General features: G+C 39.6%; 1 protein-coding gene across 1 annotated transcript; it reads left to right on the forward strand.

Moving 5' to 3' along the window:
* The first annotated feature begins 3,968 nt into the window (after positions 1 to 3,968).
* SNX20 (sorting nexin 20) lies at positions 3,969 to 15,979 on the forward strand. Its single transcript, XM_077831017.1, has 4 exons — positions 3,969 to 4,074; positions 8,678 to 8,850; positions 10,702 to 10,853; positions 15,027 to 15,979. Exons 2-4 carry the CDS (start codon positions 8,685 to 8,687, stop codon positions 15,693 to 15,695), a joined length of 987 nt encoding a protein of 328 aa, XP_077687143.1. The 5' UTR covers positions 3,969 to 4,074; positions 8,678 to 8,684; the 3' UTR covers positions 15,696 to 15,979.
* The last annotated feature ends 1 nt before the right edge of the window (position 15,980 follows it).

The raw sequence follows: 15,980 nt of genomic DNA on the forward strand, positions 1-15,980 counted from the left end.
AGACTGTATCATAATGCACATGCAGAAGGAGTTCAAATTAAGATTTCACAGGCAACCTTAAATCTGGTATTTCCTAATTTTTCAGAGCTTGACTTTGCATCCTTAATGTTCTTTTAATGTGTTTTTTTAATGTAATTTAGCAATTGTTGCAACACAGCATTAATTTAAAAAATCCTTGGGGCTGTCCTAGTTTATGCTGAGTACTTACTGTACTGGTCCTCACAGGTCTCCAGAACCCAGTAGATGCAAAATTAACACACAAGCAACAAAAAGCTCAGCTGCAGCCAGAATCACGGCTTGAGAACATAACTGTGGTAAACGTTATGGACTGAAAAATGCCCACGTTTAGGTAAAATGGAGAGAGGGCACAAGTAAGGACCCTCGGTTATTGTGATGATGTGTGAGATGGACTAAATTCAGTCTGAATGTCAGAATCCAAGGTGAGTTGGGTTGACTGCTTGTAAGGAAAAATATGTTTTCCTTACAAACGGATAAAATTTGTTGTGTAATTAGTGAGACACAATGAATATACAACCTCACCACAGTATCATTTTACACAATCACTTTTTAGAGTAAAATTGCACTTTAAAGTCATATTTACTTTATCAAAAATAGACAGTGCTGAAAAAATAATAAGATTTGTGCAGTATGTTTCCTTCATTTTGCAAGCTAAAAGCACATAATAACACCAAGTTATACTCTGTTAATGCTCAAGATGGCTATCTATACAAAGCAACAGCATTTTTCTTCATTATTAGGGCTCCCTTTGTGTTGCTATAGAATGCATCACTATGTCCATTATAAATCCTATTATCCCAAATTTCATGGGGTTTATAACTTGCCAATAAATACATTATACTGGGAATTTGGCATATAAATCTTAATCCGAGTATATCTTAATCACATTTGAAAATAAAATTGGATTGTTTGTTAAAGTTATAAGAATGAACCATCTAAAATATTAGGAGTGATTGCCTTTCCCATCTGTACTTCAGTAATTCAAAAACAAATTGAATATTTTGAAAATAAATTTGTAGTCCAACTACATTATGGACTGATCCTTTCAGGTATTTTGGGAGGGAAATGACTACATTATTTCATTTAGCAAATCTACTTTCTGTATATAGAATAGCCTCACTACTCAAGCTAAATTTAATGACTTCTATCACACAGATTTAAAGATCATAAATTTTAGCTGTACTTTTATGAAAAAATCACAGAAGGAACAAGGCGCCTGATTGTTATTTTACAGAACATTAAGGCCCCTTTATATCACTCTGGCAGAGTAAGTGGGCCTTAAAGTGAGTACATTATTAAATTAATCCCACTTTAAAGGCCCCACCTTTGTTTTAACATTGACACAAGAACACACTTTCCATCAAGGTGTGTAAATAAATTTCATGAATCACATTCTTGATGAAAGGAAGCGGACTACACTGTTTCTTTTACAATCTTAACTGAGTCAAAACAAATCTCAGTTTCAAATTAAACAATATTATACATTTAAACATTATACAAGTTAATATGAAGTCATTTTTTGTTCTGTATTGGCATTGTAGTTTGACACACACTTGTCACAATTTAATCAATGTACAGCAGCTGAACTTTTCTGTTTCGTCAGATACCTTGCTGCATTAAAAAAAAAACACAAAGGCAGATTTCTGGGGGAAACATGTAAGGTGACAGTTCCACACTATTTAAATATCAGTAATGTGATTTTAAAAGGGCTTCAGATAAATGTGTTGGGCATTTCTGCCTCATCTTGATTTTTCTGTCACTCAGTGTCTAATGAATCATGATATTGATAAACAAGGATTAGTTACACAGTTTGAGCCATAAAAGAAAAAAAACAATGGACACTCAAGTCATGTTTGCTAAGAAAGGGAACGGAGTGAGTACTGTTTGGTAATACAAATATCACAGCCATGAATTGACTGAGACATGGACATGGCTCCAGTAAACAGGATAATTAACATGTCAGGATCCTCAAAATATTAGCACAATGTTAACTTGCTATGCTCATTACAGGAAGATAACATTTTCAGAAAACTAGTGTCTTCACAAAATGTACAAGCTGCTTGTCTGAGACTTGTCTGAGACAAGCTGGCACCCACTACACTGTGTATTCTATATTTAAATATTTTTATGAATTTGAATCTGAATGGACAAATGTAGTCAGATGGCCAAATAAGATTTTTGTTCTTACTATCCCCAGTGGACAATAGCAGAATATGGAACAGATTTTTTTTTAAGAGTGAGGGCAATTTTCCATTGAAACAACTTACTAAGGGTTGGGATGGATTCTCCATCACTGGAAAGTTTAAATCAAGACTAGATTTTTTTCTCAAAGATATGCCTTAATTCAAACAGGATTAGTTCAGGGAAGCCCTGTGGTCTGTGTTACACTAGAGGTCAGACTACATGACCACAGTGGGCCTTTGGGCCTTATAATCTATGAATAACATGATCTCTAATGTGCACATGCTTGAATACAGCAGTCAACATAGCAGCTGATACCCCCAAGCCTCCCTCACTGGAACTGTCAGGTTTTTCTCCCTAAAATGAATACCACATTCCTTCCAGCAAGCTGAACTGCGCGATACAGTCTTGACATCTCCTATGGACGCTATTTTTATGTGCTGAAGTCATATGGACATAGGACTAGAAACATACCATTTGTCCAATAATACAATATAACATCACAATTATTTCTATAGTCCTAGGTACACCTGTATCATCTTTTAGTAGTGTGCACTAATCGGTATATACCAGACAAATGAAGTGAATGGAAGTATTTCATACAAAATGCATGATGAATGAGCCAGTGCATGTGGATCCAGGCATCAATCACTACTAACTTTCCATAATTTTTAAGTAGTCAGCTAAATTAACCTTTTAGAAAATCTTTTCTTCCCTCAGAATGTGTGCTACCACTATCAAAATTGCACTATTGTTCTGCATGTGAAAAATCAAAACCAATGTTTCACCAGAACACTCAATGTACCACTCAATACAGGTTGCAAGAATTATATTTTTTTTACAATAAGAAAAGGGTTCCCCCCGCCCCCACATGCTCCTCGTATTCCCAAACAGCTAAACTTGCTTAAACTTTAAAAAAAATTCACATTTAGAGAGAACTTGTTTAATCTATTTTTGTGCTCTTAAATCCATTTCTCATGCTTCATTTGATTATTTAAATGAAACTGGGGATATAAAGAGACATATTATTACATATTTATTCTGTTGATATTCAGAGTTTCATTGATATGCCAATTTTATTGTTGTTAATTTTATGAGATTGCTAATTATCATTTTGACAGGTTTTAGTAATCAAGTCAAAGTTTGAAAAATTATTTTTAGAGTCAATGAACAATGCTGGTAATAACAATGTGCTTATATTTCTGCAGGGTATTATATTTGGAGTTCCTTCTCTTGAAATAACTGAGCACATAGGTCTTAAAATGCTGAAAGAGATTATTTGCCACTTTCCTTTAGCAAGACCAAAGAGTATTCAGACCCTTGAGAACCATAAAATAATATGGCTACACATAAACTGGCAGATTTAAAATTTGAAATTCTCATATAGCTGTATATTATCATCATGAGTGAAAAAATCTTGTCTCCATTGAAGTCAAGGATTTCACCCATGGTTGTCTGTTCACAATGTAAGCAAATACATACCCATCTAACTTTAAAAGAGTTAGACTTGTGACAGAAACCAAGACAATCCAAGTTAAAGTTGGCATTATCTGTAACTTGCAGTGTTGTTAAAAAAAAAAAATTTAAAAAAAGAGTATAACAATGGGAACGGGATTAGGTTTATCCTGCTTGTAAACTATATGAAAAACGACTTAAGGCAGATAGCCATTTTCATTTTGAGGTAACCACCCACTAAAGCAACAAACCAGCTGAATGAGGAAGTCAGATTTAAGCAAGACTTCCTCCTTCCTTTTTGTAAAAATAAAGAACTTGTCTGCTGCAAGACAACAGACATGTTTTTCTGTGTTCTGAAAATAAAAAGCAAGGCTCCCATTGCAATCTCATCACCCTTGAAAACTCTTCAGAAGCTCAAAGGTCTGTATTTTGTGTGTTATATTTTATAATATTAATAAGCATTCAGTTAAATAACTTTGAATGGTATTTTTCAGTATAAATATTACCATGGAACAACCTGTTCAAAGCAACAGACTCTCTTTGTGCATGGTAGTGCAGATTTCACTTCATTGTGCTTTTAGATGTTAAGGTAAATAGTAGTTTAATAATTAGTTAAAATAATTTAGATTAATTTTTGTATGTTACAATGATAGACTATTCCTTCATATATATATATATATATGTAGTACTATACTTCTGAATACAATGAACAATGAAGTTTGGGCCTATTTAATCACCAGGGTGGCACCTTTAGAACCATTATATTTATGAGCATGTCAGCATTTCCGTTATACAATTATTTTTTCAGAGGTTTATATCTTGAACATAAATATCACTCTGCTGTAGCTCATCAAAACTTGCAGCTCAGGAGGAATATCTAGTTTAAATTTGATCAGCCATTTTTTAGTTTACAGGTGTTTAAGGTAAGTTTTATAATTTAATCTGCTTTTTTGTGATTCTTATTGTCACATTCCCATTTTTAAAAAGTAAGGTTTTTCAAGTATATAGTCTATAAAATGAACTTGTTTCTCTGGGATTTCAATGTAATAAATCAAACTGGTTGACTAACTGAACATTAAATAACTGGCTATTCTGAATGTGCAATGAGCAGTGGTTGACAAAGACTGAAAGAGCAGTGAAAACATTCATAGAACATAAGAATAGCCATACTGATCAGACCATTGATCCACCTAGCCCAATATCCTGTCTTCCAACAGTGGCCAATGCCAGGTGCTTCAGAGGGAATGAACAGAACAGACAGTCGTTGAGTGATTCATCCCCTGTCATTCAGTCCCAGCTTTTGGCAATCAGAGGCTAGGTACATTCGTAGCATGAGGTTGCATCCCTGCCCATCTTGGCTAATAGCCATTGATGGACCTATCCTCCATGAATTTATTTAGTTATTTTTTGAACCCTGTTATAGTTTTGGCCTTCACAACATCTGCTGGCAAGGAGTTCCACAGGTTGATTGTGCATTGTGTGAAGAAGAACTTGCTTTTGTTTGTTTTAAACCTGCTGTCTATTAATTGGGTGAGTCCTGGTTCTTGTGTTATGTGAAGGGGTAAATAAATTTTCTATATTCATTTTCTCCACACCATTCATGACTTTATAGTCATCTATCATACGCCCTCTTAGTTGTCTCTTTTCCAAGCTGAAAAGTCCCAGTCTTTTCAATCTCTCCTCATATGGAAGCTGTTCTACCCCCTTAATCATTTTTGTTGCCCTTCTCTGAACCTTTTGCAATTCTAATATATCTTTTTTGAGATGGGGTGACCCGAACTGCATGCAGTGTTCAAGGTGTGGTCATACCATGGATTTATATAGTGGCATTATGATATTTCTGTCTTTCCTTTCCTACAGGTTCCTAACATTCTGTTAGCTTTTTTGATTACCGCTGCACATTGAGCAGATGTTTTCAGTGTACTATTCACAGTGACTCCAATATCTCTTTCTTGGGTGATAACAGCTAATTTAGACCCAATCATTTTGTATGTATAGTTGAGATTATGTTTTCCAATGTGCATTACTTTGCATTTATCAACATTGAATTTCGTCTGCCATTTTGTCACCCAGTCACCCAGTGTTGTAAGATATCTTTGTAACTCTTCTCAGTTTGCTTTGGACTTAACTATATTGAGTAATTTTGTATCATCTGCAGATTTTGTCACCTCACTGTTTATCCCTTTTTTCAGATCATATATGAATATGTTGAACAGCACTGGTCCCCATGCAGAATCCTGGGAGACACCACTATTTACCTCTCTCCATTCTGAAAACTGGCCATTTAGTCCTACCCTTTGTTTTCTGTGTTTTAACCAGTTACTGATCCATGAAAGGACCTTCCCTCTTATCTGCTTACTTTGCTTAATAGCCTTTGGTGAGGGACCTCGTCAAAGGTTTTCTGAAATCCAAGTATACTATATCCACCTGATCATCCTTGTCCATGTTTGTTGACCCCCCCTCAAAGAATTTTAATAGTTTGGTGAGGCATGATTTCCCTTTACAAAAGCCGTGTTGACTGTTCCCCGACAAATCATGTTCATCTATGTATCTGATAATTCTGTTCTTTACTATACTTTCAACCAGTTTGCCCAGTACTGAAGTCAGGCTTACCAACCTGTAATTGCCAGGATCCTCTCTAGAGCCTTTTTAAAAAATTGGCATCACATTAGCTATCCTCCAGTTATCTGGTACAGAAGCTGATTTAAATGATAGGTTACATACTACAGTTAGTAGTTCTGCAATTTCATATTTGAACTTCAGAACCCTTGGGTGAATACCATCTGGTCCTGGTGACTTATTGCTGTTTAATTTATACATTTGTTCCAAAATCTCCTCTGTTGACATCTCAATCTGGGACAGTTCCTCAGATTTATCACTTAAAAATAATGGCTTCGTTGTGGGAATCTCCCTTATGCTCTCTGCAGTGAAGACCAATGCAAAGAATTCATTTAGCTTCTCCACAATGGCCTTATCTTCCTTGGGTGCTCCTTTAGTATTTCAATCATCCAGTGGCCCCACTGGTTGTTTGGCAGGCTTCCTGCTTCTGATGTACTTAAAAAAAAATTGCTGTTAGTTTTTGAGTCTTTGGCTAGTTGCTCTTCAAATTCTGTTTGACCTGCCTAATTATACCTTTACACTTGACTTGTCAGAGTTTGTGCTCCTTTCTTTTTTTCTCAGTAGGATTTTACTTACAGTTTTTAAAAGATGCCTTTTTGCCTCTAACCACTTCTTTTATACTTTGTTATTTAGTGCTGCTGGCACTTTTTTTTGTCCTCTTACTATGGTTTTTAACTTGGGGTTTACATTTAGTTTGAGCCTCTATTATGGTGTTTTTTAAAAGTTTCCATGAAGTTCGCAAGTATTTCACTTTTGTGACTGCACCTCTCACTGCATCAGGGGCTTGATCCAAACCTTTTTTAAGCCAATGGACTTGGAATCAGGTCCCTGCCAAGGAGAAGGGAGAGTTTTGTGGAATGCTGCTTGCCCAAGCCAGGGAGCAGAGGCAGCTCTCCCTCCGCACTTTCAGTAGAGCTGGGGAAGCTGCATTCTCTTCAATTCTGCTCCGCCTTACTGTCAGGGCGGGGTTAAAGTAAGTGCTTTTGCAACCTTGTAAATGTCTACTGACACAATAGACTGCAAGAGAGGCCATGAAGGAATTCCCCCACCTCTAAGTACAACATTGCATGATTGTACACAAAGATCCCTAAATGATGCAGAAGTGAGAACCAAGCAGTCTTGAGTAGCTCCCACTTCCTAAACATACTGCACCAGTTCACTCTTAATAACATCTTTCACTAATATTTTGTTTTACTGCAGGAATGGGAGCTGTGACTTTTTAAAGTAACCTATATTATTTGTCTTTCCGTCTTTTTTAGCCAAACTGTGAGCAAAAAAGTTCATCTCACATAACTGATCAAACACCAATCATTGACAAAGTTGTTACAAGTTTTTAAAACTCTTTCTTCACAATGCTATTATAAATAGTTATTTATATTATAGTAGTGCCTATAGGTCCCAGTTAGGGAGCTGTATTGCAGTACTGCCATATGGGAGCTAAGGCCCTATTATAATAAGCTCTATACAAACGTATAGTTTAAAACACACACACAAACAAAACCCAAGCCCCACCCCAGAGAGTTTACAAATCTAGACTGTGACAAGACTCAGCAAGCAGCTGAAACAGACAAGCAATGGGGACAGGAGGAACATGCTATTACATAATAAATAGAAAACTTAGTAATTTCACCTGCCTAGCCATTGACAGATTCAGGGGTTCATCTCCAATGCAGCAGGAGGGGTAACTTCCAGTTCAGGTCGACATTCACATGGACTGACTGAGCTAAAAACCAGCAGTGTTGCTGTGGTGGCAAGGCAGCAGTTTGCCCAGATACCTAAGCTTTCAGATGTGATTCAATGTATTTGGGCAGCTAGCCTGAGCTCTTGCCTATGCAGCTAGGACTATTAAATCTTGGGGGGGTAAACTCTCTAGCAGTTTGGCTCTTTCACTTAAGGGCTTCCAGAATTTGTTCCCGTCAACAACTAATCTGTGGCCAAGTCCAGAAAACTTTGAGGCAAAATACAAGAGGTGAAAGTCTGGCCCCAACGGCAAACATCCCATTGGCATCCGATTCAGGATTTCACCTTAAATACACATTTTATTTGGCACAAGAATTTTATTTGGCATAAATTCTTGCTTTTGTCTGTCTGATCTTAATTCCTGACAAAATGACCATGTAGGTACCAGAAATCTTACTGGCAGCTGCACAATTCCTTTATTGCTATCCCTTATGGATATTTGTATACAATGTCTGTTTCTTTAACTTTGTGTCAAAGCACATAGGTGTTGAGGAATTCGCAGCTCTGTAAGCTGCGGCCCACTGACTTTTTATTTATCTCAGTGGGAGTCAAGCCCTAACTCAGTGAAATAAACAATTATCTAGAATAGACTTTGGGAGACTTTTAAAGCTCTTAATATGTCTGATGATGAGAAGTGCATGATTTTGTATTCCTCCTGCGACAGCTTTGCAATGGACAGAGACCAGCACCACACCACAGAAGGAGGTCAGCGGGAGTGGGTAACAGACATATCTACGTGTTCTGCAGCCGCTCAGTCAGATGAAGAACAAAATGAAACCGAAGCTGAAATTTCATTTCAAGTGAACAATGACAACCCAGAAACTGCTGCTCTCTCAGGTTAGGCCCCACCATTCATTCTACATATTTTTCATGGAGCTATCAGTGCTATGTGTCTCATGAGTTACAAACAGTGTACTTAATTCACTCCTGCATTACTCCAGTTTTACACTGGCATCATTCTACTGAACTTGGAGCTACACAGGAGTAAAGCAATGGCAAATCAGGCTCTCTCTCTCTCTCTCTCGCTCTGTCTCTATGAGAAACACAAACTTTTCCTTTCAAAAGTCTTCTTCAAAAACTTACTGCGTTCTAAGCTACACAGGAGTGATCAAAGTTAGTTACCATCTGGTGACTCTTAGGTGGCCGAAATGAAATAAATTAGTGCTCTCAGTTTAGTTCTCACATACACCACAAAAATGTGCCATCACATTGCACAGAGACCAAGGAGAGAACAGGAATGAAAAGTGAATGACCATTTCCATTCCAGTGGTAGTCTCTTCAGGCCAGGGTGAAGGCTCGCTGTGGTATGGTGTGTGGGAACTTTTGCACTGAACTTGTACAATGGGTAAGCACTCCAATGCTGTCAATTGTGCAAATACATTTACTGGTAATTTTTTAAAGGTATGGGTTTTATTTAAAGGAAAACTGACTATTCATGTTTCTTTCTGTAATGCTGTTATGAACAGCACACCTTTCTTAAAACCATACATTTAGGAAAGACTGGGCCAAACCCTGAGGAAGTGAAACTCGTTTTAATGATATTTTAACCTAAATAGCAGGTTAAAACAAATCCAGCTATGTAAGGGCCTTTCTGGGCACCTACAATTTTAATGTGAAAAATATAAATGTTTAGTGATTTCCTTCTTATCCATTTGTGGCAATGCATTTCCATTGTTTGCAATGCTGAATAATTTGCTCATAATGATCTAGGTTGTCTAGACAAATAATTTCAGTGATGGAAAGTCAAGATATGCCTATACAAAACAGCAGTTGTAGTGGTGTCCCACGTTGTCCACACTGCTGTGCCGTAGTTCACCTGAGCAAAATTATCAGGACTGGATTCCAAAGACAGAGAAGTATCTTTCATTGCTAAAATCTAGTCCCAATTTCCCTGCAAGTTAACTTCCCAGCCTATTATACCCCATTTTTACATTTATTCTGGCTTTGGTTATGACCTAACTACTGTGGTCTAGATTGTAGCTTGGACCATGTGTACACAAAAAGGAGTTGGGGCAGTAAGAACTCCCTTTTTGCTCCTGCACTGGCTACCTGAAGCTGAAAAAAGGGCAGAGTATGGAAGGAATCTTGGCCTCACCCCACCCCCTTAGTCATCAACCCAGAGCACGTGACGAGGTGCAGGGGGTTTCAGAATTTGCTGCAGATATGAGTCAGCCATATAGTACCCCTTCCCTTTCTCCCCTGCCTTTCCCCACCCCCCTCCCCACCCCCCGCACTGGCCCAGCAAGAAGTAAACAAGACAACAGTGTGACTCAGAGGCACGTGTGAGTCGTGACCTCCCTGTGGCTACTCCTGAGAGAGTGCAGCCTGTTCACCTATAGTGAATTCACAACCTAGCTCTGCAATATGCTTGTAGGATATTTTTTTCACCACGTTTTCTTCAGGCAAAGTTATTGTCATCAGGATTTTACTAACAAGCCTTCATATTTTACAGTGGACTGGATGAGTTTAATTTTGTGTAATCAGTTCATTTTCTTTCAAATTTCGGAGCAACAGTGTTCACAATTAGATGTTCCTATTAGCCTTTATCAGTCTTAAAGGTAGTGATATACACATTATTCATGCAAAATCGTATCAGAAATTCAATTCTCCACTTTCCTGGTGAATGTAGACGGATTTTCTTCCCAGATGCACTGGCTACAACATGAGATATTAAACATATTGTTTTAGATACCAGTAAATCCCCAAGTCCCAGCTCTTCAATGACAACTAAGCAACTTCAGGACTACTGGAGGAATGAGAAACGTCGCTGTAGACAAGTCAAACTCCTTTTTGAAATCCCATCAACCAGAATCGTAGAACAGTATTTATCTAAATATGTGGTAAGCTAATAAATGAATTTGTAACATAATTTCATTCACTTTGCAGATGTCTGGACAGCATGGGTCTTTACCTGAAAGCCTCACTCAGGGCCAAATTTTGCAACTAGGGTGACCAGGTGTCCAGTTTTCGACTGGAACACCCGCTCAAAAAGGGACCCTGGCAGCTCCGGTCAGCATGGCCAACTAGGCCGTTAAGGCAGGCTTAGTCCCTACGTGTCCTGGCACTGCACTGCACCCCAGAAGTGGCCAGCAGGTCTGGCTACTAGGTGGGGGGCCTCAGGGGGACCACAGGGCTCCATGTGCTGCCCCCACCCTGAGCACTGGCTCCGCACTCCCATTGGCCAGTTCCCAGCCAGTGGGAGCTGGGAGGAGGCAGTGCCTGGGGGTGAGAGCAGTGCTTGGAGGCTCCTGGCCTCCTGATAGGCAGGTAGCCTGCCTTAGCCCTCACACTGCGCCGCTGACCAGGAGCTGCCCACGGTAAACCCATGCCCCAATTCTGAGCCCCAACCTCTGCCCCAGCCCTGAGCCCCCCCCCAACCCAGAGCACCCTCCTGCACCCCAAACCCCCCATCCCTGGCCCTACCCCGGAGCCTGCACCCCTCCTGCACACCAACCCCCTGCCTCAGCCCATAGCCCCCTCCTACACCTGGAACCCCTCATCCCCATCCCCACCCCAGAGCCCTCAACCCCCCCCCCCGTACCCTAACCCCCTGCCTCAACCTGCAGCCCCCTCCCACACTCCCAATTCTTTGGTCCCACCCCCCCCCAGCCTGGAGCCCCCTCCTGCACCCCAACCCCTCATCCCCAGCCCCACCCCAGAGCCTGCACCCTGAGGCAGAGCCCTCACCCCCTCCCATGCCCCAACTCCCTGCCCCAGCCTGAAGCCCCCTCCCACACCCTGAGCCCCTCATTTCTGGCCCCATCCCAGAGCCCTCACCCCCAGTGAGAGCCTTCACCCCAAACCCCTGCACCAGCCCAGTGAAAGTGAGTGAGGGTGGGGGAGAGCAAGCCACCGAGGGAGGCGGAATGTAGTGAGTTGGGGGTGGGGCCTCAGGGAAGGGGCAGGGAAGGGGAGGGGCCTCAGGGAAGGGAAGGGGCTACACTGTTGGGTTTTATGTGACTAGAAAGTTGGCAACCCTATTTGCAACCTTTGTTCACATTGGGTAGTACCTACTCTTAGAGTAAGATAGTACTTAAAGCAAGCATGGTTGGCAGAATATTGTCCTAAAAAAAGCCCTTCAACAAGCAGTTCATAATAAAGACTGCATCAGTGGGAGGAAAAACATTAACAGAGCTAGCAATTTGCAGGCCTTGTCTTCATTATTGTTATTTGTATTAGTAGCACGAAGCACCCCCAGTCATGTGCTAGGCGCTGTACAAACAAAAGAAAGAGACAGTTCCTGCCCACAAAGAGTTTAAAATCTAAGACTAAGACAAGACCTAGAGTAGGAAATTCATGCTGGTGCAAGCACATCAAAGCTACACTGGTGTAAGCCTCACATTGTGGCTGTATAACATACCTATAATTGGAGGTTTGCACTGGTGTAAGTACACATTTCCATATGCAGACAAAGCCTAAGGTTCCACTCCTACAACTAGACCAGCTTTGGACTGGATCCTCTTGCACACACAGTTCTGCAGTAGAGTATTTATTTTTTAAAGCATGAGTGAGAGGGGCAGGGACAATAGCAAGTGAATGAGCATGCATTTCCACTGTTGTGACATTTCAGATCTATTTATCAACAGTAAGGGAAAAAATCCCCTATTGATCATATCTAAAAACCCCCATGTTTTTATTAATCACATTTTCCAAGTAGTGTAAACAATTTGCTCTTTCATCTAACATTTGAATGTCAAGAGGGGAAAACCAACCCAATGGGCCAGATTCTGATATTCTTACTTGCTGTGCTGAACTCTCAGGAGACCTGGCTTCTATTCCCAGCTCTGCCACTGACTAGCTGGATGACTGTGGGCGAGTTACTCTGTGACTCAGGTTACTATTTATCTCCTCTGTAAAGTGAGGTAAACAGATGAAAAGTGCTGAGAACTATGTATTATTATTATTCACATTGGTGTACTGATCCCAGCGGGACTCCTCTTGGAATAAGGTGCTATTTAGCATGTGAGTAAAGGTTTCAGAGTCTGGCCTGGTATGACCTTATATTTTCAAAGGAGGTTTACATGCTCTACATGTTCTAGTTAGATTCTGTTACCCTTGCACAGGTTGAACAATATCTGATTTCCTGAGTAGTCCCACTGATTTCAATAAAAGTGCTCAAGGAATAAAGGTACCACATAGCGTGTGTGAGGATTGTAGAACTTAGCTCCAAGAGCTCACTAACTACTTAAAGATTTTTCACCTTAAAAAAATTGCTGCACAAATTTGAATAATGTCTTTATTAGAGGAAACCACCTTTTGCTCATGGACATTCCCTAAACCAGGGAAGAGGGGATAAGGGATGAAGTCATCTAACAGATTGTTTGTTGTGAATTATTCACTCAGCTGCCCTTGGTAGTCAGACTTCTTAAATCATCATTTTACATTCTATGCAATTTTCTTGCTCTCTTGCAATGTTGTTACGAATCTGCATAACCAGTAGGTCCTTTATTATCAGCAGGGAGCAAGGCAGAGTATAGGAAAACGTCACAGTGTTAATGAATGACAAGAGATCAGAGCAGTGGCACCTCAGCATTAGGAAGCTACAGAAAGCTTGCTAAAACTGATGATTTATCAGGCTTAAAATCAAAGGACAGAGAATGTATTTTATAACAGAATGAGGGAGATTCTTATGCTAGTATTGGTTTGTAACATCTAATGCCCATTTCCACAAAGGAGCAGTTTGACTTAAGCAAACTGTGGGCCTAAATCCATTTAATTCACTGGGAACAGGATGAGATTGTATGTGAGTAACGTCTAGACCCAATCTAAAACCCATTCAGCTGGTGTAAATTGGCATAGCCCAACTGACTTCAATGGAAGTACATTGATGTATACAGGCGGAGGATCTAGCCTAATGAGAGACTTCTTCAACTTCAGTGGGTTTTGGATTAGGCCCTGGGTGGAAATCTATTTGAAGAATATGTAGCATCAAAATTTTGTTTTGCAACTCTGAGGGGGGTGTGTGTGTGATGTTTACTAAATTCATTTTGCTATCAAGGTCAGTGCAAAATTCAGGGAAATTTATTCTTGAATACTATTAAATTGTGAATTATTGTATAAGAAGTGTTTCTGCTAGAGGCTGCTGAAGGATCTTGGATAGCAAACAGATTGTTTTAGAAAGGTGGCAGTCACTCTTGCAGTATTTACATAAAGTGGTAGGCTTTGCATAATAGGACAATGATTTAGAAAAAAATATCTCTGCAGTTGCTCCATCTCATTTTTGCATATACCAAATGTCCCCTCCAGCTCTCTCCTCTTCCTTCAGAGCATTAATAATGCCCAGTAATAGCTGATGCAAATATTTCTAACAGTTATAACCAATGAAAAATATATTAAATTCAATATTAGGCCTGGGAAATCCATTCAGTTGCTATGGATGATTGTTTGTAGTAACCATATGTGTTATTAAGGAGTACAGTTATATGAATGAACCATAAATTATTTAAAGGGCTCCTTCTAAACCTTTACAAGCAATTTGCTAATTTACCAGATTAAGGACCCTCAAGGTGCTGAGTGCCTTCTTACTGAAATCAAGTCCCTAAGGTGCCCAATATGCAAGCGCTACATGCAAACACTAAGTATTAGTCACAACAATCTGAAACAGTAGTGGTTAGGAATTACTGACTTAATGGACACCTATCTCAAAGACCTTGTTTATATTGGGAATGTGCTCTAATTCTAGCAATTGATGGTTAGTCACTGATGTAGCAGAACCAGTGCTGCACGCAGTCATCTAGAATGCAGATCAGCGCAATTAGGTGTCAATTGGTGCAATTTGCAGTGGGGGCTAGGGGAGGCTTTTTCAAGCAGGGACAAACTCCATTGGTGCAAATTGTGGCTTTCCTTGTCTACATTTGCACCTGCCTCAGTGTCAGTCCTATCAGGGCAAAATCCCAATACAGACAAAACCAAAGTAAAGTTTAAAATATGTTTGTCAACATTCAGCAAGACTACAGTTTTATGTAACAAGACTGAATATTTCTTGCTATTTGCTTTTTTTTTTTTCCTGCCAGTTGTATAAAATCATCATCATCCAGACAGGCAGTTTTGATGGCAACAAATCTGTAATTGAGCGTCGATATTCAGATTTTGAAAAACTGCACAAAAATCTTTTGAAGGACTTTAATGAAGAAATAGAAGATGTGACCTTTCCCAAAAAGTGCCTAACTGGAAACTTCACAGAGGAAATGATCACTGAGAGAAAATTAGCCTTCAGGGACTATCTGGGATTTCTGTATTCTATGAAATGTGTCCGGAGATCCAAAAAATTTATCGACTTCTTAATAAGACCAGAGATGGAGGAAGCTTATGGCTGTCTGAGGGGAGGCCAATATACCAAAGCTTTGGAAATACTTGTGCAAGTCATTGCTCTGCAGGAAAAATTAACCAAACACAGCCCTGTTTTAATAGTCCCTACACTCTGTGCTTTAGTTGTGTGTCACAAAGACCTAGAGAACCCAGCAAGTGCCTATGAATATGGAGAGAAGGCTTTACTTTGCCTACAGATGCATGGTGGGCACAGGTATTATGTTCCATTGCTAGAGACAATGATCACTTTGGCATATGAACTAGGCAAAGACTTTCTATCCTTGCAAGAGAAACTGGAAGAGAGCAAGGCAAAAAGAGACCAAATAAAAGTGTTTACCCTAAAAGAACTTGCAGTTCGAGAGTATATACAATGAGTGCAAGAAAAGATCACTGATCGTATTTCACTGAATAGCAAAAACGTGTGATCATGCTCCCATTGAAGAACATAGACTTCAAAATGTGTTTTTAAAGCAGTTTTGAATGGAGAATGCAGCTTACAACTACAGACAGCTAAAGTTAAGATTCTGATATATTTTACCATACTTTTTTAAGTTGAAAGCTAAAAGGGACACTATCCCATTTCTTTCAGAGTAACAGCCGTGTTAGTCTGTATTCGCAAAAAGAAAAGGAGTACTTGTGGCACCTTAAAGACTAACCAA

This window comes from Eretmochelys imbricata, chromosome 12, assembly GCF_965152235.1.
Source record: "Eretmochelys imbricata isolate rEreImb1 chromosome 12, rEreImb1.hap1, whole genome shotgun sequence".
NCBI lineage: Eukaryota > Metazoa > Chordata > Testudines > Cheloniidae > Eretmochelys > Eretmochelys imbricata.